The 25449-nt window shown below is 43.4% G+C and overlaps 1 protein-coding gene and 1 pseudogene across 3 annotated transcripts; one reads left to right on the top strand and one right to left on the bottom strand.

Moving 5' to 3' along the window:
* Positions 1–864: 864 nt before the first annotated feature.
* On the bottom strand, positions 865–23914 carry MORF4L1 (mortality factor 4 like 1). Of its 3 annotated transcripts, none has more exons than XM_023254783.2 (13): positions 23699–23914; positions 17962–18008; positions 16233–16300; positions 12760–12876; positions 11183–11269; positions 10676–10756; positions 8225–8250; positions 7422–7510; positions 6184–6285; positions 4989–5077; positions 4325–4497; positions 3750–3834; positions 865–1106 (listed from the first exon to the last, which is right to left on the bottom strand). In XM_023254783.2, the coding sequence occupies exons 1-13, from the start codon at positions 23736–23738 to the stop codon at positions 1022–1024; spliced, it is 1089 nt and encodes a 362-aa protein (XP_023110551.1). In that variant the 5' UTR covers positions 23739–23914; the 3' UTR covers positions 865–1021. The 3 variants fall into 3 exon arrangements, with proteins under 3 accessions (XP_023110551.1, XP_023110552.1, XP_023110553.1); XM_023254784.2 differs by having other exon boundaries at positions 12760–12873; XM_023254785.2 differs by lacking the exon at positions 12760–12876.
* Positions 9891–10424, top strand: LOC123386334 (annotated as a pseudogene).
* Positions 23915–25449: the final 1535 nt, after the last annotated feature.

Below are 25449 nucleotides of genomic sequence, written 5' to 3'. Positions count from 1 at the left end.
ATGGGTGGGGAGAAGTTAATGTCTGATAAGGAAAACCCTGGATTTTAGGCCCTGTGAATGTCAGTGAACATCTTAAAATAATGAGAAAGCAGGAGGTCACAGTGGTAAAACTTCCCTTACTGCTCAAAATTAACAAGTCTACGAAAAGCAGAGAAACGGTCCTGTGGCTAACTCCTTAGCGAGAACTTGAGAGCAAACTGCCAAAGCTTCCATGGATTATTAGAGGGAGATGCTGCAGCCAACCACCTCCTTCCATAAAAGGCCAAACAAGAAAATCGAACACCTCCCTGCTCCCTGAAGTACCACTGCCTAGACGTGAAAAGGGATACACGGTACAGAGGTCTCAAAATGTACCCACACAAGCACATTGCTCTTTGAAATTTAAAGAAAAAATTTATTGAAGATCTGAAAAACAATTCCTAAAAGATTGGCTTTTCCAGAAAACTGTAGCTACACAACGCATTGCGTCTATCATGTTAACACGTGCATTAGACACAAATACAAAACCATGAAACAAGCCACCATTCTTCAACAATCGGAGCAAAGGGACGATGCCTAAGGAACAGCATGGACGGCCTGTAGGATGGGCTCTTTACTTTAAGCACCATAAAAAAAGGAGCACAGACGGATGAGCGTGTTCAGGTATATACACTGAATCGAACCTTTGGCACTAGGAATCAGAGCAGTTTGTCATACAGCATTAACACATATTATAAAAGTGCGGAGTGTCAAAGGGATAGAACCACCAGCATTCAAAAGCAGCTTTGTCGACTAGGCAATAAAACACTCTACAGTATGTCTCTCGTCGTCCATCACTGAATACACTGGTAGCGACTTTGAAATGAAAAAAAAGAAAAGAAAAAAGGAGCTATAACCCCTTTTATTTTCTCTGTTTAAGATCAAACAGAAAACAAACATCAATTCTGTTATACACTAACATTTGCAAAGTACATCATTTGTACAAGAGGAGGACTAAACAAAACTGTGTTTACAGAAATCCAAACAGCGTCCGCGCCTCGCCTCACACGGCTTTCCGATGGTACTCAGGCGGGGCGACTTCATAATCGCTGGCACTAAACAAGGTTGCAGAATTCTTTGCCAGGTATCTAAAAATAAAACATTATTCATTACGGAGACGAAAAAGAATCGTACACCTTGATCCAAATCAAGGCACAGAGCTGCACAAAACAATTTCTCTTAAAATACACTAAAATAATGGCAACCTCACAGTGAAACCAGAGTTACAACTCAGTCAGGGTTATGGACCAAACAACAATGCATAAAGGTCCAGAGTTGCTGCCCCATTTCAAAACAGGAATAGCTGGCTGTCTTCAGAATACCAACTTGACAGCTTGGACTATCTTCTCAAAACAATGTTGTATCCTTTTCTTTTTTTTTTTTAAGTTTATTTATTGAAAGTGAGAAGTGAGCGTGGTGGGGGGGGGGTGGGGGGAAAGGGAGACAGAGAAAATCCCAAGCAGGCTCCGTGCCGTCAGCACAAAGCCTGATGTGGGGCTCAAACTCCTGAATCGGGAGATCACGACCTGAGCTAAAATCAAGAGTCAGATGCTTAACCCACTGAGCCACCCAGGCGCCCCACAAATGTATCCTAAAACAACATCTAGGGGCACCTGGGTGGCTCAGTGGGTTAAGTGTCTGACTTCCGCTCAGATCATGATCTCACAGTTCGTGAGTTCGAGCCCTACGCTGGGCTCTGTGCGGACAGCTCAGAGCCTGGAGTTGCTTCAGACTGTGTCCCCCCCCCCCTCCACCCTACCCCCTCCAAAAATAAACATTAAAAGAAAAAAGAACGTCTAGATGTTTTCCTTAGCTCTTTGAAATTCATTACATTAAATACAGATTCAGAAAGTGACACTTTCGGGTTTAAATTTGAAATGAACACCATAAAAATCAAAGGGACCTGAAATGAAGTATCAAGTAAATAGTACGTTTATTTCACAAAGAAACCGAGGCAAAGAGAGGACTCTACGTCTCACTAGTAGAGCAAGGACTATAGATTTGCAAGCTTGTGCTGCGGTTTTAGAATTATAAAATATATGGTATCATTTTAAGAAAATTCAAATACAGAAATATGTGACCTTCCCTCCCAAAACTATGCCCAAGAAATAACCCACTTTTTGGTATGATCCACACTTTTCTAGGTCTTTTCCAAACACTAAGGATGTTTCTCCATGAACGAGAATCGTACCACACATACTCTTCAGAGCAACTTGATTTTCTAAGTGGACACGACATGGGAATCTCCCCTGATCAGACCGACATGCCTTCAACAGCAGTTTGGCTGTTTAGCATTCTTCGTTATTATACACAGAGTCTAGGGGCGCCTGGGTGGCTCAATCAGTTAAGCATCTGACTCTTGATCTCAGCTCAGGTCACGCATGATGTCACGGTTCCTGGCTTTGACCCCTTCATCGGGTTCCGCACCTGCAGTCTGGAGCCCGCTTGGGATTCTCTCTCCCTCTCTCTCTCTGCCCCTCCACTGCTCACGCGCTCTCAAAATAAGCATTTAAAAATTTTTGTTATACACATACATTTTAAATCCTCATGTATTTGGAAATCTTTGTGCACTTAAGCATTTCTACCAGCTAAGTTCCCACTTGAACTTTCAACAGGCACTGCCAAAATGCCCTCTAAAAAGGTGAAGAAACTAGGACGGCCCTTTTCCTCATACGTTCAATCGTAGCCACTGAGACACAGCTATTTGGATCGTCGGACACTGAACGCATTTCTGACAGCCCCCCGTACTGCCAGTTCTGTGAAACCCCAATGTCCTATTTTCACTGGTCTGATCATCTTTATTAAAAATTCTTCTTCGTGTGTTACTTTATCACAGAATTTTAACTTTTTACATAAATTATTTCCTATATTGAGTTAAAAGAAATTTTTTTTTAATCTTTATTTATCCTTGAGAGACAGAGTGTGAGCAGGGGAGGAACAGAGAAAGAGGGAGACACAGAATCCGAAGCAGGCTCCAGGCCCCAGGCTGTCAGCACAGAGCCCGACGCAGGGTTCGAATTCATGAACTATGAGATCATGACCTGAGCCGAAGTCGGATGCTCAACCGACTGAGCCACCCAGGTGCCCCTCCTATATAGAGTTTAATATTTGTTTTGTTTTGTTAAAGTTTATTTCTTTTGAGAGAGAGAGACGGAGACTGAGGACATGGGTGTGCAAGCTGGGAAGTGGGGGAGAGAGGGAGAGCGAGAATCTCAAGCAGGCTCCACACTGTCAGCACAGAGCCCAAAGACGCGGGGCTCCAACTCCCAACCCTGGATGACCCTGGGATCATGACCTGAGCTGAGATCAAGCGTCAGACACTTAACCGACTGAGCCAGCCAAACCCCCTGATTTTACTATTTACAAAGACTTTTCTCACTATAAAAATAACAAAAATATTACCACTCTTCTTGATCTTAATAGTTTCAATGTTAGACTTAAACTTGCGATTCATCTAGAATTTCACTGCCTGACAGAAAGTGTGGATCTGATGGTTTCCTTCCAGAACACTAGCCAGTGGTCCCCATCTTTCCCCAACGGCTGCTCCACCACGCGCGGTGGTCCACATCGCATTCGTGTCCCACTGACATCTCCACTCACTCCTGTACCGCTCTCTCCCGTTTACTCGCGTCTTCCCACGTGCTATGATCTACAGTGCTGACAGGTCAGAGCCAGTTTCAGGGCACTGTACTAATTCATGTTTCCAATTTCAGGCATACTGTTACACTTACTTTAGGAAATCATGAAGATAATTCAGCAACAATGCAAGACTCTTCTCGTCCAGAGGAGTATAGGCCAACATGGCTCCAATTCGTACTGTGGAGATAAGATAATGTAGTCAAAATTACATCCAAGGGAGCACCATGGGCATTACGTAACCAAACACAATCATCACAGATTCCTTTAAATTTGTTTTTTAACATTTATTTTGAGAGACAGAGCACGAGTAGCGGAGGGGCAGAGAGAGAGAGGGAGACACAGAATCGGAAGCAGGTTCCAGGCTCCAAGCTGTCAGCACAGAGCCCGACGCGGGGCCCAGACCCACGAACCGCGAGGTCATGACTTGAGCCGAAGTCAGACGCTCAACCAACTGAGCCCCCCAGGCGTCCCCATCACAGATTCTTTTAAAATACATGGTCTCAGAGATGCTAACTTTCAAACAGATTTAGATAACATTTTCAATAAAAAGCTCAAATTGAAATGGAGTATTTTAGAATGTTATTTTCTGTAACCCCTTCAGATTAATTAGGAAAGACAAAAATATCAAAACCCAAAGAAAAAAGTTTTTTTCTCAATGGCACATTACCAAACAATCTCAGTAGATGTGGCGCCCCGTACACCTGGGACATGGGCGCGTCCGGGTGGTCTGCGAGAATCTCCGCGTACTGCGGCCTCTCAAATTTGTAGAGCAGCTGAGTCCCCAGCATCACATTGAAGTACTCCTTTATGCCGGCCACCACCTCATTCACAGCGTACTCCCTGACAAAGACAGAAATGTGTACTTGCAAAGCAGGTCACAGACAACTGAGAAATGGGGATTAATTCAACCCATACAAGAGCAAGGGACCAGAGTTGAAGGCTGAACTAATGACGATGAATTTTTACCCAACAGGTTTTTTTAAACAAGAGATTTAAACAAAAGCACAAGGGAAATCAATTCCAAAAATAAACCAGTGCTAAGTAAACCACAGCCTTCAGGCTGAGAATGGCTTTTACATTTTCAAACAACTGTATTTTAAATGGTTATATTATGCACTTAACACATAATAGCTTCACTTTTACCTAAATGTTTACCATCTGCCCTTTAAGGAAAAAGTTTGCCAACCAAACTCCAGGTCAAACCAATGAAATTCTATTTTGCTAGTTTCTGATGGCATTTAGAGGAAGTGGACACTTCAAAAGATTAAGATTTGGAAAGAAGAATACTTAAAATGTCTTTCTATGCACTTGAAAGATTTGTATATTCTTACTTATTATCTGTGTTTCCTCGAGATTTCTTGTAATTTGCATAATCCTCTAGAATGGAATCCACGTTCTTCTTGGCAGGAAGATAAAACAGCTGTAAAAAAAAAATACACCTGAATACTAGTGTTCTTTTTACAGAAAAATTACAACGGAAAAGTCTTAAGGCAATAAAAGACCACCTAACAGTATTACAAAACAGGAAATGGCACTCTCCAGCACTTAAAACATGGGTAATGTGGCTAAGGAACTAAAAATTTTTATTAATTTCAAGGAAGGAGCGAAATGTGACCAGCAGCTGCCGTACTGGACACCACAGCTCTAAAGACTGGCATCTGTCGGACGGACACACACCATTCACTACGGAGGGAATGCACCACGCAAAAATGCACCTCCAAGACACCGTCATTATGTACCCTGTGTATACCATGTGCCACACCCCGCTTGAAGCATACGTGAACTCTGAGGTCGTGCTCACGTCTTTAGTGTGAGGCAGAGACCTACCGAGCCGAGTAACTTGTCCAAACTCTAAGTGGTAAAGCCAAGGTTTGAACGCAGTAGTTCAGCTCCAGAACCGAATCAGAACCAAACGGAGTCCACATTTGTATACGATGGAGGTCTCGTAAGTCTCCTTATCCCCAAATCTTCACATCCCCACTCCCGCCCATGCTGTTCATTCTAAGTACTTGGTGCATCTGTCCTATAAAGTTCTCCACTTGAGGTCTAGGACCGCACTCTTGCAATGTCACACACGTACCTCACAAAGCCCCGATTTCCTTTCCACTAGTAACCACACGTCTCGGCCAGAACACTCAGGTTGTCTGGGAGGCCATGAATACTTGGCAGAGAACTGTGTGCTTCCTACAGCCCAGCAGCAGCACCACCACGTGAAGACACCCCATTTTCAGTGACAGAACAGAAACCATGTGCTACTTCATGTTTACCAGTTTTCAGGGCTTCCTATCCTAGAAAGCTCCAAAACCGAGTTATTGCCACCTCTTCTGACTAAAAACTCATGGATTTCTTCTATCCTTTCCAAGACATGCCTTCTGATGATCAAACTATTCAGTCTCTGAATTAAAATAATATTCATCAATCACACCCCTTCAAGAGCCAAGTCTATACAATTTTTTCCTTAAAATTTGTTTCCACATCAGCAAGAACATACCCTACAGGTTACAATCTGTGTAGCTTTCAAGGTACCTGTTTTTGCCGGGTAATTAGGTCCCAATCATCAACAAGCCACGGTTTCAATTCTTCAGGAATCTTTACTTTCACTTCAACTCTGTTCATGAATGTTTCCTCCTGAACAGAAAAGGGAAGGGCATTAAAAATCTGTCTTTTCTCGCTCAATAGCAACACCAAAATTCAGGGTTTTTCTCAATATTTAGAGGCACCAAGTACATACATATATATTTTTTAATTTTACAGAGAGAGTGAATAAGCGCACACAGGAGCAGGAGGAGAAGGGGCAGGAGAAGGGGCAGGAGGAGAGGAAGGGAACAAGGGAGGGAGGGAGGGAGGGAGGGAGAGGGAGGGAGGGAATCCCAAGCAGGGCGGCCTCTGCACTGTCAGCTTGGAGCCTAATCTGAAGCCCAGCTTGGGCCTTGATCCCACAACCCTCGGCTGGGATCATGACCTGAGCTGAAATCAAGAGTTGGACGCTCAACCGAGCCCACCCAGGCTCCCCTGAATTAGTTCAAGTACTCAAATGGACTGCCAGAGTTGGCATTTCAAAAATCGTAAATGAAAAATCCCTACAGCTAAGCTGCTGGGAGAAAAGAAGCTTCTCTTAATAGCCAAGGACTATCCCATACAGATTAATGTTACTTCTTTATACATAAAATTAAGTGTCCTGACTTCTAATGAAGTCTTCAATAACTGCCTAAAGTTGCCTATTTTCAAAACATACACTCTTTAGGAGTATACCATTGCTTCCTAACCTCAGCTTCAGAAATATAACGGTCAGTTGAAAATTAAAACCACACTTCCAAATTCCTAATTTTGGAAATCAGAAACAAGACATTTTATCACTTAAGAATTCTAAACTCATATTCACACACACATATATGCAGGCTAGATAAAGCTTCTGTGGCATTTTTTATGGGTTTATTAAATCATCTTGGGACATACTAAACCATTTAACGTGAACTCGTAAGTCTATACAGTCGAATACCAATGAAATATTTAGTCCTGTACATGAACATAGAGCTTACAGACGAATATTTGATGATGAGCTGGGGAGGACATACACAGCAGGGACACATGCAGAGCTACATGTAAAACAGAAGATGTATAAAAAAAATCCTTGATCCAAAAAAGAGGAATGTTTTCATCGCAGTAGTTAACCATGTTAACAATGTTTTCAAGACTGAAGTTCTGACTATTTTACTGCACAGACTAGAAACACTAACATGCTATTCGTAATGTTAAAAACTCACATTCTCAACGGTAGGATCCACTCGGGCCCTTTTCTTGCGAGGAGGCTGAGGTGTCTCGCTGGTACTGCCACCATCTCCATTTCCAGGTGCTAGACACATGCAGGACAAGGACAGGAGGTTCTCGGTTTAATACAGGAGACACTCTTAAGGAAAATACTTTCCCGATAAACCCTCTTTTTATTTTTCCATTACACAGGTGCTACCTGAATCTAAAGAATCGTAGTCCTACCAAAAATACAACTTTTGTAAATTGTTCTATCATTTAGCATTAAGCAACATTTAGTGGGGCGTCTGGGTGGCTCAGTCAGTTGAGCGTCCGACTTTGGGTCAAGTCATGATCTCACAGCTCGTGAGTTCGAGCCCCGCATCAGGCTCTGTGCTGACAGCTCGGAGCCCGCAGCCTGCTTCAGATTCTGTGCCGCCCTCTCTCCCTGCTCCAACCCACTCGCATGTCTCTGTCTCTCTCAAAAATAAACATCAAAAATAAATAAATAAATAAATAAATAACATTTAGCAACATTATCTTACATTTATTAAAAAATACTATCTTCTCAATGACTAAGACTAAAGAACATGAAAATAATAAACGTTTACAAGGTTTTTCCATTGTAAAAAGAATTCTCAAAGTTGGCTCTCTACTACTATGTACCTAACTATGTACACTGTTGTGAGTCATCTTTGAGATCACCAAACATGGTAAGCTTACTCTCAAAACTTTCTAACTCTTAAAGCTTAACACTGATTTCAAAATGTAAATGTTACAAAGGTAAAATAATTATTTTTAACCAAGTTAATATTCTTACTTTTCTGTTTGTTCTTTTTGGTTTTCCTAAAAGGAGAAGGAAAAAAAAAGAAAAATATGTGATTACTGCTAGTACACCCGCCCCCATACATTCCCTTTTACCAGGGTTAAGTTCATAGAGAAACACTGCCTTGGATGAGAAGATCAGGCTGTAAATATAGTTCCCCTGCTCAGACATTAAGAATTTTTATTGACAGTTGGCTAAATTCACACCTCCCTCCATATAATAGAAAAATAAACCAAAACCACATCGGGAGACTTTTAGGATTATACTCTTAATTTAAAAGCTCACAGCATGTAAATTATAACCATACTGTTGTTTATGTTACCCTACTAGTTCCACAAAATCCAAGTTCCAAAAGACAACATTCACCGTTACTTCAGTAAACTGGTGAATGTGTATGTTCAGTGAACTGGTAAATGTGTATGTTCCACCCTCACTGGCCCACAATGTTCCACCCTCTTTCTCCCTAGTACACAGTCCTTCCTTTTTGACACCTAATAAGCTCTTTCCTTCTGAAACCAATGTCTCCTTCCTCTTAGTCATCATCTCCAATAGCAACTTCACTCGTTTATTTACCAACTGGCAAACAGTAAACTACTCATTTTAATTCCACATACAACTACTTACAGAATGCAAGGAAATGGTTTGCAAAAAGCCCAAGATTATGGACTCTATCTGGTGAGACCCAACCGTAACACTGGAGTATGCTGACCCTTCTACAGCTTTAGAAAGTATTTATAGGGGCACCTGGGTGGCTCAGTTGGTTAAGCAACCGACTTTGGCTCAGGTCATGACCTCGCAGTTCATGAGTTTGAGCCCCGAGTCCGGTTCTGTGCTGACCACTCGGAGCCTGGAGTCTGCTTCCTGCTTCAGATTCTGTGTCTCCCTCTCTCTCTGCCCCTCCCCTACTTGTGCTCTGTCTCTCTCTAAAATAAAATAAACATTAAAAAAAAATTTTTTTTTAAGTATTTATAAGTTATTAACTGTACTCATCTAATTTAGAGCAAAAGGTTCATTTTACAACTCAAATTAACTTATGTTCCGTTACAAATACAAAAAGCTGGCCATCTATCTGAAAGTACAGGTTTTTTCCTGTTTCTCTAAGTTTAACTTCTGGAACACAAGTATCTGTGTTCAGTCTGAACAGTATTTCCGGGTCAGACTAAACTATGAACTTTTACTTAATTGATGTCAAGAACATGTGAGGACCGGAGCGCCTGGGTGGCTCAGTCGGTCAAGCGTCCGACTTCAGCTCAGGCCATGATCTCACAGTTCGTGAGTTTGAGCCCTGCATCCGGCTCTGTACTGACAGCTCAGAGCCTGGCGCCTGCTTCGGATTCTGTGTCTCCCTCTCTCTCTGCCCCTCCCCTGTTCGCACTCTGTCTCTCTCTCTCAAAAATAAGCATTAAAAAATTAAAAAAAAAAAAAAAAAAAGAACATGTGAGGACCAAGAGCAACCAAGAGCTTTTACACACACATTCCTGACCCACTCATTCTACCATAAAAACAACGAAACAACACAGACAACTAACCCTAACTCGTAACATCTATAAACTACACTTGAATGAATCCCAACAACAGACTCTGACATTCTTGTTTCAACTTTCTTGCTTATGTTAATAAGCAAGCTAATTTCTCAACCTATGCAACAGATTTCACATAACAAACTGCTGGTGTTGTTTGCAATCCTTTCTCTAAGCTCTTCTCTGCCAAAAAGGTAACTGAGAAGACTGTCAAAGCAAAAAGCACTGTTCCAGCCTCGGATGACACCTATCCTGAAATAGAAAAATTCTTTCCCTTCAATCCTTTAGATTTTGAGAGTTTTGACCTGCTTGCAGAGCACCAGATTGCACACCTCCCCTTGAATGGAGTGCCTCTCATGATCCTTGATGAGGAGAGGGAACTTGAAAAGCTGTTATACCTGCCCCCCACCCCCACTTCACCTCTGAAGATGCCCTCTCAACCATGGGAGTCTAATCTGTGGCAGTCTCCAAGCATTCTGTTGACCCTGGATGTTGAATTGCCACCTGTTTTGCTATGACTTAGATATCTGAATTTCTTAGCACTTAATAGTTTGTACGTTTTGTATTAATAAAGCAATTCTTTAACAGACTCTTCCTTAAAAAAGTGAGTGTATTCAATGCTGCTGAATTATACACCTAAAAATGAGTTGGAGGTAAACTTTATGTTATGTATATTTCACCATAAAACAAAGGGGGGGGGGTAGAAAACCTGCTAAGGGAAATTAAGGGATATGTAATTATTATGTATTTTCAAACAACTGAACGCTTGAGAAAGGAGTGCTCATTGGCATTTTTCAAGTTGAAATGTTCCAGGTTCCATTTTCAATGAACTCTAATACAGGACGATGGGTATATGGAGCTTGAAGCTCACTTCTAGAACGATCACTTCCATAACAACACGCCAAATTAAAACAGGTCTGCTTACACTTCAACACTTTTCTGCTGCAGGCCGGCGGTCTTCTTCCCGGGGGCAGCGCCTCTCATCTTCCCCTCTGCATACTGCTCCCTTCAAAGAGAATTCCAACGAAGTTGTCATCAAATGAGTACTTACATGGAAAAATAATTGTGCCAGCTTGATCCCATTTTGAAATTTATATTCAAACTGAGATCCCCTGTGCCCTTCCCAAGTAGAACTCCCACAGAGTCCGGGAGCCAACAAGATCACAGTGCATTTCCAACTACAGAAATTTCCAACATCCTGATGCTTCCTACCTAACTCTATGGACAGACTAGAAATGACTGGTCTGCTACTCCTTCCTTTTTTCTAGGAAAGGCTTCTCTGATTGAAGTCAAAGCCACAACACGGCAGCTGATAGGTACCAAGAATCATTTTTTTGGCAGGCAGGCCACAGGATTTCTACTGTTCATTCCACTTCCCAGAACTAATATACAGACATTTCTCTTCCTACTCATGTTGCCAAAACAAACTTACTGATTGGCTTTTTGAAGTTCTCGCTGTTTCTGCAGATTGGTGTCCACGTACTTGAGTACTCTGCTTTCTGGAACCCATTCGTCCCAACTGTAAAAGACAAAAGTTAAATTATCATTCAAAGACATTTTTACTACTATTCAGACCCTGCCTCCAATTACTTGTAGCGATCCAAGAGGCAAGACTCTGGATTTCTCTGAGATTTAATTAATTGGGACTACAAATCCGTTCTCAACTGAAATGAAAATCCAGTGAAAATCTGTGCTGTAAGAGAAAGAAACTACATCCTCAAAAGCAGCACCCTAAACCTTAACTGCCAGATTCCAAAAACAGATTATTCAAATCCTTTCTTAAAAGGAGTACAGTATGGCACTTAACATTAAGAGTCCCTAAGCAGAGATGCCTGGGTGGCTCAGGCGGTTAAGCATCTGACTTCTGCTCAGGTCATGATCTCACAGTTCATGAGCTCGAGCCCCGCTTCAGGTGACCTCGAATCCCACTTTGGGTGAGCCCCGCTTCTCTCTCTGATCCTTCTCTCTGCCCCTGGCTCACTTGTGCCCTGCGCCCTCTCTCTCTAAAGAGAGAAAAAAAAAAAAAAAGAGTCCTTAAGTAATTATCCTTACGGAATAAAGAGATCTTAAGAATTTTAACTTCCAAAAAAAAGTGAAGCATGGGAGTCCACAAGAAGCTGCCATCTTAAAGAAGGAAAATTGATCAGCTAGTTAGCTAACTACGTAACAGCAAAGTTACAGAACTAGCTGTGCCTCACTTTCATCACCTATAAAATGGGAAATAACAGTGCCTACACTTACAGTATCGTTACGAGAAATAATACATGTCAAACAGTTCAGAGTCCGAACCATAAAAAGCACTCAAGGTCTGTCAGAAATCTATCAGGTCTATCACAAATATCATCCACACCAACTCAGCAAATACTATAAATCAAATGATTACAATGGTTTATCAGACTACATCATCCTCAACCTTCACTCACTCATGAACGCACAGAACCAGAGATGGCTTCCTAAACATCAAAAGGAGGAACAAACCACTCTTTAAATAAGCATCCTGGCAATTAGAAAAGCTCCTTCCTTCAAGATGTCCGAGCGTCGGGGCACCTGGGGGGCTCAGTCACTTGAGTGTCCGACGTCAGCTCAGGTCACGGTCTTGAGGTTGTTGAGTTCGAGCCTCACATCAGGTTCACTGCTGTCCATGCAAAGCCTGCTTCTGATCCTCTGTCCCCCCACAACCCGCCCCTTCCCCGCTTGCGCGCATGTGTGCTCTCTCTCGCTCTCTCAAAAATAAGTATTAAAAAAAACTTTTTAACCACAAAACAAGATTTCTGATGTGTTTCTTTCCAAAGGGGAAAACAAAAACAAGGTATTTTTTAGGGAATGCTTAACTATTCATGCAAAGTGCCTTTCTCCTGCTGAGGGAGCTCCTTTAGTGACACAAATAGATGTATCCAAAGCAAATGATTTCCCACCTCTGACCTCTTACATAAGATAACCAAAAGAAGAATAATTAAAAAGCAATCCTCAACATGATTTCCTAGAGAAAACTTTAAAACATGCATTTACCTAGAGGTCAGGAGGGGGTGGTGTACTGAGGGAGCTCCTTCAGGAACAGGAAAAAGGGCTACAATATCCTCACGTGTCTTCAAAGTTTTTTCAGAGCGCCTGGGCCTCACAGCACTTCTGATACAGACAGCATAGTACAAAGTAATCTCAGTAACTAGGTGCAGAATTTAGCTTAAGCTTTATTAAGATTTATTTACCAATGGAATATTTAAATGTCTGTGTCAACGAGTTCCGGTAAGGTTTTTGAAAATTTAGAAATATGTTACCTACTGTGCAAATATGTTATCTACTGTGAAAAAAGTATGTACTTAACTAAAGTTTTAAAAATTCCTATTTGCCGATTGGGCTTTTGTTGTATGACTTTCTAAAAGAATCTTACAAACCATTTTCAAAACGAGAATCTGATTTTTATTTATACATCTATTTATTCCAACTCTCTCTGAATTAGGCAGAGCTGGAAAATTTTTATTTACCACCTAACTCCATTGTAGTTCCCAGCAAATCCCTTTCCCCTGATAAAAAATGCATCTAAAATAACTTTGATCTAAAAACCAAATCAAGGGGCCCCTGACAGGCTCAGTAGGTAAAGCATACGACTCCTGATCTCAGGTTTGTGAGTCTGAGCCCCATGGTAGGCACAGGGTTTACTTAAAAAAAAAAAAAAAAAAAAATTTTTAATGAAAAAGTAAAGACCAAATCAATCCTCGTTTCCTTTATGTGTCAGAAGCTAAAACCCTTGCTGAACCACAGGAAAATTAAATGACATTTTTTGTTCTGAGGAACATCACTACTAGGATAGTAACTGAAAGCCAAACACTCAGAAATTTTTATAGGTCACAAACATTAAACAAGTTCAGAATTTTCTAAAGGTAGCTTGTCACTAACCCCCACAATCACAATGACCAGTGACACTGCTTACACAGCACTAAAAAAAAAAAAAAAAAAAACAAAACACACACATAATACACTTGCTGGGCTGCTGAATAACTGCTCCCATTTCAAAATGGGCTTCAAGGCTTCTCTACTCACAAAAAAAAATCAAACTTTCCAACATTATGTCTATTTATCTATGTTCCAAATCAACTACAAAAAACACATCTACCTTTGTTCATTAATATCCTCAATTTTACACCTATGAAGATATGAAATATCTCCAATGTTGAGTGCCATTTTTAAATTCTTTTTCCAAGGAATTAATATATAAAATTAGCTTTACAAAGAGCAAAACAAAATCTATGCAGTCTATCATTTACCTGTGTTACTGAACTCTAACAAAAGGAAAAACATTATTTTAAAGCTATAAAATCAGGAAATACAATCACCTGGCACTTTCAATTTCTCATAAGCTACAAATGCCACTCAAAATCCAGTCTTAAAGCCATACACATCTACATGTAATTTTATACAAAATATTATGCATAAAAGAATTAAAACACAAATCCTAAAACAATTATTTAAATGGGAATGAGGGCAAACCTATGCCATGAATTTACTATTTGTTTTTCTTTGATTTCCTGGATGAACTTTAACTTTCCTATACGTAACATGCATAAAGTCGACATTCTATTACCTGTAGAGAATGGAGATTCTTATCACATGGTAATACTCTCAACCTTACCAATGTTGACATAGTATCGGTGTGTAAAGTAAATCTATTAGGAGACTGAACTAGAGCGTAAACATTTTCTCAATAGGAAACTACAACATACACTAGGAGCCATATGGTAAACTCTCCTGGATGTTAGAAATAATTTAGCATTAATACTGAAATCACATTTAAAAATCAGTTTACTTCTCCAGGACAAAAGGATAGTTTTGGGGGCGCATGGGAGTTTTAAGCATCCAGCTCTTGATTTCAGCTCAGGTCAGGCTCTCTCAGAGTCAACCTCTGGGCTGACAGAGCGGAGCCTGCTTGGGATTCTCTCTGCCCCTCCCCCACTCATGCTGTCCCTCTCTCAAAACAAACAAAAAAAAACCCAAAACGATCATTTTCTCCACTATTTTCCCAATTTCTCAATATTTAAAATCTTACCCGCCATTATTAGAAGTAGTTTAATTATTAAATGGGAAAAAATTACAAGTTGTCAGGAATGTACTTTGACACATTTTAGATTTCCACCTTTCTACAACTATACTAATGGAAAAAAAGGGTCTGGTATTTCTTCTCAGCTAACAGCATTTTGTGAAAAAAAAATTCTTCTAACAAATAAAACTGGGCTGGATCACCTGGTAAAGGACCACATGAAACAAGACCAAAGTCACAGGGCCAGTAAAAGTCATAGACAATAGCTCCTTCCATAGCAACAGAGTAATCCTCCAACCTGACAGCCTGTTCACACGGAGAACTCGGTACCAGAGCACAGCTCAAGGGACACAAAGCCTTCAAAGGTGCCAGAAAACAACCCCCAAAAAACTACTTTCTGGCAATTTTTGAAGGACAAAACACACTAATAAAAGTAATTTAAAACCTCTCATAGTACAAATTACAGCATATTCCATTTCAGGCATCAGAAACGAATAAATTATTAGATGTGCCGTATCTGTGGGTCCCAAGAAGAAAGACCCATCGCTGAAAAACAGCTCCCCACTGGCTTGATATTCTAGAACGCGTTCAATCTGTGACCACTGTCTACTCGCCATAACGGATCAATACACCACTCCTTTAAAAGAAAAGTCTAACTCTTCAAGGTGAAAAATTATTAAGTTTAATTAGGCAATTAAATCTCTGTATCTGTATTAAACCATATTCTAAAAAATGAACCACAGGAAATCACTCTCTGCCAACATTTATGTTACCAAAATTCAGAATACAAGTTTGTCACTACTTCCTAATGAGGCAACCTTTTTCCTTTTCCAAGTAGAATAATCCAACTAGCTCTGAATATAACTAATTGCAGTAACATACATACATAACTGCGTGGGTGCTAAGGCAAAAAAACTCAAGCTGTCCTAAAATGAACCAAAACCAGAAAAAAAGAGCAGTTGGTTGACTAACGATGAGACATTACACTAGAACACAAGAAATCATCCAAAGACTTTAAAATGAAATGGTGGGTACCCTTATTTCTATTATGTTCATCATACCACAAATGCTTCACCCTTGCTTCAGTATGTAGTAAAACCATCCAAAAATTAAGAGGCATGGGTGTGCAGGGCACCTGGATGGCTCAGTTGCTTAAGTATCCGACTTCAGCTCAGGTCACGATCTCACGGTTCATGAGTTCGAGCCCCGCACCAGGCTGTGTGCTGACGGCACAGAGCCTACTTGGGATTCTACCCCCCCTTTCTCTGACCCTCCCCCACTGGCACTTCATCTCTTTCTCAAAATAAATAAACCAACTTAAAAAATGTTACAAAAATGTTTTTAATAAAAATTTAAAAAAAAGAAAGCAGCATGCGTTTGTGACACACACGACACAAGCTACCTTGTTAAGAGATACAATTGCTTTTAAAGATCTAATACTAATACTCACTTTTTATTCCAACCACTGTAATGTATAAAGTATTTCACTTGTTTGTCCTTTATGGCAACCTTTACACACTGAAATAAAAAAGAGAAAATTCACTCAGAAATCGTTTTTGAAAAAGGCGACAACTACCTGGATGATTTTCAAGTATGCAATCTTTCAGACACTCCACTCAAAACCTTGGGGACCAAAACGAGCACAAGAGAGCAGGACTGCCAGACAGAAAATCATCCAGGATCTCGGGTTACTTGCATACATTGCCATTCTACAGCTGCCTTAGAGTCACAATCTGTGGAAGTCAGCCCAGCAAAGCTGAAAAACTGTAATAAAAGATCCCCCAACCCTTAACTCAATGGGCTGGAGTAGCTCTCTGAGAACAGCTAATGAAAGTCATTTTTGCACTTTCTCAAAGTCTAGCCAGCCAGAAACTAGTACTTATTTCAAAAACCAAATTCAGCTAAAGAAAATTATTTAGACAGTGCCTTCTATTAGTACACTCGACAGTGCCTTTCTATTATTAGAAAGTGCCATTAACTTATGGAAGGCAAACTGTTTTGCTGCAAAATATCAGCAACCAGCAAAGTGACAGATGAAAAACATTTTATGTTCTTCTTAAAAGCAGCCAAACAAATTAGAACAAATCATTAAAGGTATTAACTATGACAAGTGAAAGTGACGACTCTCCGTCATGGATTAAAAGTCTTTATCTGAGACAACCAAGAGAATCATGACAATTTAAGTTATTCCAACCACCATTTAAAACTTGTTCCCTGGAGTTTCAGCTGTCAGGAGAAAAGCGGAGTGTGCCACAGTTGATGCAACAAAAATAACACTCCGGGATATAAAAAAGAGGACTCACAACTTACTTAAAACTGTATTAGGATTACATCACGAGGACTTATGCACGTACACATGACGTTCCTGACCGGATTCTCCATGAATCCAAATTCAGCCATTTTAGAACTTTAAAAACACACATCTATATGTTCAAAACAACTGAAAAGTAGTGAAACTGGTTATTATTTGGAGACACACTTCAAAATTGTTAAGACCATTTTCACAGACACACATTAACTACCCACCAAGAATGCTGCAGAAATTGCATGTAACAAGGCTGTATTGTTATGCAGACCATTTTTAAAACCACTATTAAAAATAGTCACACCATAAATATCTACGCTAAAAATTACCAGAAACAAAATACTAAAAATAAAAACACTTTTTACTTGGGAATTCACTATTTCATTTACCTCTGGCTAAACATAAAACCAGTTTTCACAATTGGGATGACACTGACAGAGGAAAGGAAGCCCCCTGCGATTCAAACTCTGACAGATGAGCCAACAGCAAGAAGTTAAATGTCCTCACATTTTTACCATTAGGTTTTATCCTTAACGTAATAGATCCCTCAGTGCTTACTCAACAACTACTTACACATGAAAGTGACTGGCCAGATGTCCTCACAAGTCATTAACAACACAATGCAACTTGCTCCCACAAACCTGTCTTTTATCTCCCCTCAAATACTCCAACCACTGGGCCTTCCACAGGTCACTGAGACAATGGCAAGGTGGCAATGCTTTGTCTGGCCCACTCAGCAAGCAGTTAGACACCCAGAAAGAGAACACTAGGGGTTCTATGAATCACAAATGTTGGAACAAAACAACTCTCTTACGACTCAAGTCATCTAACCAATAATTTTAGCTAACTTGTCAAAGGAAAACAGGTTTCATACCTTTGCTTCATAGAGAAGAGGCCCATGAAAGCACAGCACTCGCTCACCTGTAAAAGTAAAAAAAAAGAAAAAAAAGGAGTTAATCTTCATTTATCTTCGTATCTAAGAGTCGCACGTGAGGGCCATCACAGCTGTACTGTTATTGCTCGCAAAACCGGAAGAGTAAGGCTACGTACAGAAAAACACTTCAGATCAAACTTCAACAGTACCCTACAACAGAACACACCTTAGGAAGTGATGTAAACAGCAAAAATCAATGTATTAGACTATCAATCTATTTGGATTATGAGATAGTCTACCACCTACTAAGCCAATAAAATCTACAGTAACTACCTACTGGCAGGACTGGGTGTTTCAATGTGCATCTGAAAATAAGATTTTTAAAATATTTCCAAAATGAGGACCTTATGCTCTACCTATTATCTCTGGTTCCAAACCTTTTCCTGGGCAAGTAAAACAGATAAAATTCTAACTTTTGGAAATCACACTCTATGTTGAACCTACCATTCAGACTTGCAAGAATAACTAAATGGAAGGGACTAGAGGATGACCTGGAAGCCAACTGCTCATCAGACAAATCAAGCAGGTAATTCCTGACAGTACCTGAAAATTACATTTGATTACAGTAGAAACCAATTTCTTGCACTTTATTTTCAGTCTACTTGGGCTTCATCAGACCCAGAGGTAACGAAAGTACTCCACCACAGTTAGCTCTTTTAGCTCTAAAACTACGAAAACAACCTACTAGCTCAACTTTGAAGAAACTAGACAGCAATAAGATTTTCACTATTTTATTTTTTAACGTTTATTTATTTTTGAGAGAGAGACAGAGTATGAACGGGGGAGGGTCAGAGAAGAGAGGGAGACACAGAATCTGAAACAGGCTCCAGGCTCTGCGCTGTCAGCACAGAGCCTGACGCGGGGCTCGAACTCACAGACTGCGAGATCATGACCTGAGCCGAAGTCGGACCCTTAACCGACTGAGCCACCCAGGCGCCCCAAGATTTTCACTATTTTAAAAAATAACTGCTGCTTGTAAGTTTCAAAAATTGACCACTGTGGGGCAGCCAGGTGGTTCAGCTGGTTAAGCGTGGGACTCTTGATTTCGGCTCAAGTCATGGTTCATGAGTTCAAGCCCTGCATCCAGCTCTGTGCTAACAGTGTGGAGTCTGCTTTGAGATTCTCTCTCTCCCTCTCTCAGCCCCTTCCCCGCTCATGCTGTCTCAAAACTAAATGTTAAAAAAAAAAAAAGTTATCCTAAAGCAAATCCGTACGTTCATTTTCAACATATTTATACCCAGTCTTTCCTGTACCTGTTTGAGCACCATCAGATCAATGGGGGACACAGATATGGAAGCAAATAGTTTTTGCACAATTCGCTGGATTTCATATTTTTATCTTCACATGCAATAGGAGTGATGAGCTACTAAGGAAACAATGGGTACAGCAGCACAGAAACATGACAAGGTGACACTATCACACTCCTTACCATTTGAATATAAATAGTTCACTATCACTGGAGCACAAGATAAACACGTAAAAGTAGAAATCAATGTTAAACAGATCATGGTGTGCCTGCCTTCTATGTCATGTAATGAAGTGTGGACTTTATCCTGTAAGAACTCCCAAATCTGACCAAGAATCTCTTGGAGTTTTTAAAACTACAGATTTTTTGGGCGCCTGGGTGGCTCGGTCAGTTAAGTGTTGACTCTTTGACCTTGGCGCAAGTCATGATCTCACGTTTTGGGAGACTGAGCCCTGAGTCAGGCTCCGCGCCGACAGCTCAGAGCCTGCTTGGGATTCTCCCTCTCCCTTCCCCCCACTCCCCAGCTGGCTCGCTCTCAAAAATAAATAAATAAATTTAAAAAATAATAAAACTATTCTCAAGCTTCACCAGAGACCTGTATTAGAACCTCCCGAGCAGGCTGAGTAATGTTACTCTGCTCAAAGTTCTCTATAATTCCCGTGCAGTGGTTCCCCTCTGAAGAACGTGCCAGAAGACGGGCCTGTGCAGAGCTTCAATGGAGACTGGAAATAGGGAAACAAATCAAAGACTTCTGCCAGCAGTCCATGGGAAGAAATAGATCTGAACCAAAAGCAGTGAGAAATTAAGGACAACCAAGCAAAAACAGAAAGTTTAAACTGACTTCCAGGCTGTGGGAATATTAACCAAAACAGGAACTGGAAGGAGGGGGGTTTAGACCAGCTTTGGAGTGTGTTCCAGTGGCTACGGCCCATCCAAAGTGGAGCCACCACTGAATACTGAGACCCTGGGGACATGAATAAGGTGTAGCAAACAAACAGCAGCAGCAAAGATTGGACCTGTGTCTCCTAACCTCACTCTTTAGGTACATTTTTTTTTTAATTTTTTTTTTTAACATTTATTTATTTTTGAGACAGAGAGAGACAGAGCATGAACGGGGGAGGGGCAGAGAGAGAGGGAGACACAGAATCGGAAGCAGGCTCCAGGCTCTGAGCCATCAGCCCAGAGCCTGAAGCGGGGCTCGAACTCACAGACCGCGAGATCGTGACCTGAGCCGAAGTCGGACGCTCAACCGACTGAGCCACCCAGGCGCCCCTCTTCAGGTACATTTTAAAGACACCGTGGAAAGGGCCTTATTCCTCTGTCTTCCTGGCTGCCTCCAAAGACAACTGTACTGGGGCTGGGGCCCTTCTGACCTCCACTGCAGCTACTAGTGCATTGACGGATGGCAGCCTGCTTGGAGGCACTTGACTCACCAGGATAACAAACGCCTATGGCCTACTTCTCATAATAAAACTGAAGAAAAAGACTGGTAATTGGGGAAGAGAGCAAACCATGGTTATCAGGCTTTTGCAGCCTTTCTCCACTCTTAATGGTTCTAGTATCCTAAGACGAAAGTAATTCTACCCAATGCTCTCAAATTCAAGGTTGAGATTCCAAGGCGCCATCCTCCCACTGGTCTATGCTCACCAGGAACACTAACAAGCTACCACCAGCCTGTGAATTCCGGACAAGGCCTAAACAGTTTTCTTTACCATGTGCTGGAAGAAAATTTGAAAGAGAGGATCAAGTCCAGTACAAAATAGTCACCACGCTTAAAAACCGCTTATCTAACAAATGCTGAGCATTATTAAGTGAGAAAAACCTCCAAGTTTAAGGGAATCATGAAAGAAGTACTATTTCTGGTAATTCATATTTCCACCATCACATACGCTCAATTCTTCTGCAGTGTCTTAATTCAATTCTGTTACCACCAACAGGGTAGTACTTTTTCCTTTCAAGGCATTCCCTGAACACATCTTATAAACAACATTTAAAAGTTTATTTAGAAAAAAAAAGGGAGTAAGTGTGTGCAAAAGGGGAGGGGCAGAGAGAACTCCAAGCCATGTTGAGCTCGGAGCTTGACGTGGGGCTCAAACCCAAGGCCATGAGATCAGGACCTGAAATGAAATCGAGTCCGGTGCTTAACCGACTGAGCCAGCCAGGTGCCCCCAAATAACTTCTTAAAGATGGCCCGGCAATTCGGCGTTAACACAAGAGTAGAAAACACATCTGGAAAGTGATGGTAAGTAAGGGCCAACACTCTGGTGCGCAGCTTTCCAACCTTACTACTGGCACCTTGGTTCCTACTCTTGTCTGATTCAGCACTACAGCAGCACACGGCTTCTCCTTTGTGGTTATCCCCCTACCAGCTCTCTCCTCCCTCTAGTTCACAACTAAAGCACTTTCTCCAGAAAGCCACCCTTGACTGTTCCAAACCTCAGTGATCTTCCTTCCATGTCCTGCAGCAGGGATGGACTTTCTGCGCCATTGGCGAAGCCTATGGGTCATTTCCCAGAATGTTTTTGTAACTACCTGAAACACGTGGTATTACAGAGGAAACCAATTATATTGAGATGGTTATCAAAGCATTTTAACGGTCACGTTCTGATGTTACATGACCTCCTTAACTGATGGAGCAAACTCTTGGTTAATCCAACAACTACCGTAATTTTGACTGAGCAGCTGAATAGATGGTCCACGCTGCGCTGCCAACACTACTGTGCAAGGGGGGGGGGGGGGGGGGGTTAAGAGGAGGATGGATTCCTGATTGAAATACAAAATCTCACTTGGACAAAAAAAAGAAAAAACAACAAAAAAAACCCTCTTCCTTTCAGATAGACCTATATTCTACCCACTAACTTCTAGACTAAAAATCCCTGACCTAAAACATCTGGATTAAAAAAAAAAAACAAAAAACAGGGGCGCCTGGGTGGCGCAGTCGGTTAAGCATCCGACTTCAGCCAGGTCACGATCTTGCGGTCCGGGAGTTCGAGCCCCGCCTCGGGCTCTGGGCTGATGGCTCAGAGCCTGGAGCCGGTTTCCGATTCTGTGTCTCCCTCTCTCTCTGCCCCTCCCCCGTTCATGCTCTGTCTCTCTCTGTCCCCAAAACTAAATAAACGCTGAAAAAAAAAATTTTTTTTTTAAATAAAAATTAAAAAAAAAATTAAAAAAAAAAAAAAAACATAAACCTTAACCCACAGGAGGTAGTCGCAACTTTTCACGGTAGGAGAAAGCAGGTACTGAGCCAGTCCTTATAAAAATAAATACCCTCGATAACTTCTTAAATAGTCCGTAAAGTGACAGCATGCTTGGTGTGGGGGTAAGGGGTCTACAAGTTTGAAAATCCCCGCAACGACAAGTGTTTTTGGCAGACGTCTGGACGTCTATGGTGACTCGCAGCTCCACCGACCGCGATGAACGGTACTTTGAAGGTGTCCCTGCTCGGCTAGGAAACGTTACTTCTGTCTTACTTTACCGTGAAGCCCCCACTCTGATGTACGCGAACAGACGCGTTAACCGTAAACACTAAAGATCTCCCAACAAAGTCTGGTTCTACCGTCAGCCAAGGCGTATTCACCAAAAAAAAAAAAAAGAAAAACAAAAAGAAAAAAGAAAAGAAAGGGCCAATTAATAAGCCAAAGGAAGCCAGCGTCCGAGTCCCCGCACGTCCAGCGTCGCTGCACTCAGCCTCGGGGCGCGGGGGGGGGGGGGGGGGGGGAGTCCGCGGGCGCACCGGGACCGGGTCTCCGCACAGGGAGCGCGCCCGCACGCCGGAGGATGCGGGCGGCACAAAGCCCCGCGCGCCCCTCCGGCCCCGCCCCGCCCCGGATCCCGGCTGCGCGCCCCGCACCGCCCGCCCCGAAGCGCGCGGCCGCCGGGAGGGGGCGCTGCGCGCGCGGCCCGCGCCGGGCGCCGGCGGCCATGATGGCGCGGCCACCTCGCAGCGGCCATTTCGCAGCAGCGCGCCTCTCCCGCCACAGACGCGAGGCCCGGCCAGGCCCCGCCGCGTCGCCGGGCGCAGCCCCCTCGGCGGCAGGCGGCTGGGGCGCCGGCCGGGGGCTGCCCGGGCCGCGCGGTCCCTCGGCGCGAGCGCCGCCTCCCCTCCCCCACGCCACATCACCGCCCGGCCGCCGCCATGGCGCGCCCGCCGCCTCCCCACAATGGGCGGCCGCCCGCGCCCGCTTCCCTCCCGGGGCGGCCGGCACGCCCAGGCCCCGCCGCGCCCGGCGCTCCTCGGCCTCGCCCGCGGCCGTCCCGCCCGCGCCGAGGGAGGCCCGCCGCCGCAATGCGCCTTCCGCACAAAGCCCTGCCCGCCAGCCCCGCGGGTGCGGCCCGCGTCGCCCCCGGCCCCGAGCCCCCGAGCCCCCGCCGCCCGGCCGGGCCCGCCGCTCCCGCGCCGCCGGCCGCCTCTCCCCGGGGGCCCGGACTCACCCTCCTGGAATTTGGGCTTCGGGTCCTGTTTCGGCGCCATTTATAAGTGATTCGCCGCCGCCTCCTCCTCCTTCTCCCACCACCCCCGACTACCGCCCCCTACTCTCTACCCCACCCAGCTCCGCGTCAGACGCGCCGTCAGGCACCGCCAGCTCTACATCCCGGGCCCGATTTGCCAGCGCCCGCAGACCTCACCGCGCCGCGACCGCGCAGCCGCCGCCCCAGCCAACGGCCGCACGCCGCGCACGCGCCGCTGCGCCCGCGCCGCCCCGGGGCACGCCGGGAGCCGTAGTTCGGAGGGGAGGGGAGGGGAGGGGAGGGGGGAAGGGAGGCTGCGCGGGCGGGGAGGGGGAGGGGAGGGAGGCCGGGGGAAGGGTCTTCCGGTCAGGGCTCCCGTGGGGGCTGGGGTCTTTTTGTGAGCCTGCCCACCGCCCTCCATTTGCGCTGCCTCAGTGTCGCCTGCGTCAGAGTAATTCAGCGGTTGAATGTGAGCCCTGTTCCCGCCTCACCTGCCCCCCCCTCACCTGCCGCCCCCAACACAAGTGACCACAGCCCCATCTGTGCGCGCGTCCTGCGCTGCCTGCACCCCGGCACCCTCTCTGCCTTCTCCATTCGTAGCGAAGTTGTGATTGTTGCCTTTGTGTTAACTACACAACTCATGCTTGAATATTTGGCTTGTTCTGACCCAGCAGCCGGAAGTGTAAACACAGCGCACGCCGTTAGCAATCCTCTTACTTACCCTCATTTACCTCCGCATCGTTTCCCTTCGCTCCCTGTGGGTTCTTCGTTCCCCGTAGACACACTGTACATGGTGTTCTGTGGCTTCTTTTTAAACTTAACGGTATGGCCTAGAGATGACTCCAGTCACATCTGTCCATCTCAGGAGGTACCTCGGTATAAACAGACCCTAGTTTATCTGACCTTGGTTCTGTTGCCGGACATTTAGGTTGCCTTCAACTTTTCACTGTAAAAACAAACAAACAGAAAAACACGTATGTCTTTCCACCTAAACCACTGCACACATTGGGTTTTTTTTTTCCTTTTTCTTTTTCTTTTGTTTTTTTAAGACCCGAGATGTAGAATTACTAAGTCAAAGGATGTGGGCATTTAAAACAGCCTTATGGAAGCCTCATCAGTTTACATTTCAACCAGCAATTTAAGCGAGCCTGCTTTCCCGCATCCTTGCCAACCATGGTATCATCAGCCCTGCAACCTGGTCTTAATATAGGGGGAAGTCAGGTTGTGCAAAGGGAACCAGACACCAAACAGAATTTCTTCCAGCAATCAGGGTAGTGGACGGGGGCTTGAGGGAACTTTGGGGGATGCCGGATGTGCTCTATATCTTTGGTGTGGCTACATGGTGTTTACATATGTACAGATTCATCACGTTGTGCAGTTAGGAGTGGTGCATTTCACCCTACCCACCGTATACCCTAATAAAAATATCGTTACAAGTCACTTTCTTTTAGATATTGTGAAAATTTCAAACATAAAGAACTAGAAAGGGGTGCCTGGATGGCTCAGACAGTTGAGCATCTGACTTCGGCTCAGGTCATGATCTCACATTGGGCTCTGTGCTGACAGCTGGGAGCCCAGAGCCTGCTTCCCATTCTGCATCTCCCTCTCTCTCTGCCCCTCCCCCACTCATGCTCTGTCTCTGTCAAAAATAAATAAACATGAAACAAATTAAGAAAAAAGAACTGGAAAGAACAATATGTTACCTACCATGCCTGATTTCCTCATTCTGTAAA

Source organism: Felis catus, chromosome B3 (genome assembly GCF_018350175.1).
Source record: "Felis catus isolate Fca126 chromosome B3, F.catus_Fca126_mat1.0, whole genome shotgun sequence".
NCBI classification, from domain to species: Eukaryota; Metazoa; Chordata; class Mammalia; order Carnivora; family Felidae; genus Felis; species Felis catus.
This window is presented reverse-complemented; position numbering and strand designations above follow the sequence as displayed.

Coding starts and splice junctions, on each gene's coding strand:
- MORF4L1 (XM_023254783.2), bottom strand. CDS start 23,738: ATGGCGCCGAAACAGGACCCGAAGCCCAAATTCCAGGAGG. Junction 10,757..11,182: donor GAACTTCAAAAAGCCAATCA/GTAAGTTTGTTT, acceptor TTCTCTTTGAAG/GGAGCAGTATGCAGAGGGGA. Junction 8,251..10,675: donor CAGCAGAAAAGTGTTGAAGT/GTAAGCAGACCT, acceptor TTCTCCTTTTAG/GAAAACCAAAAAGAACAAAC.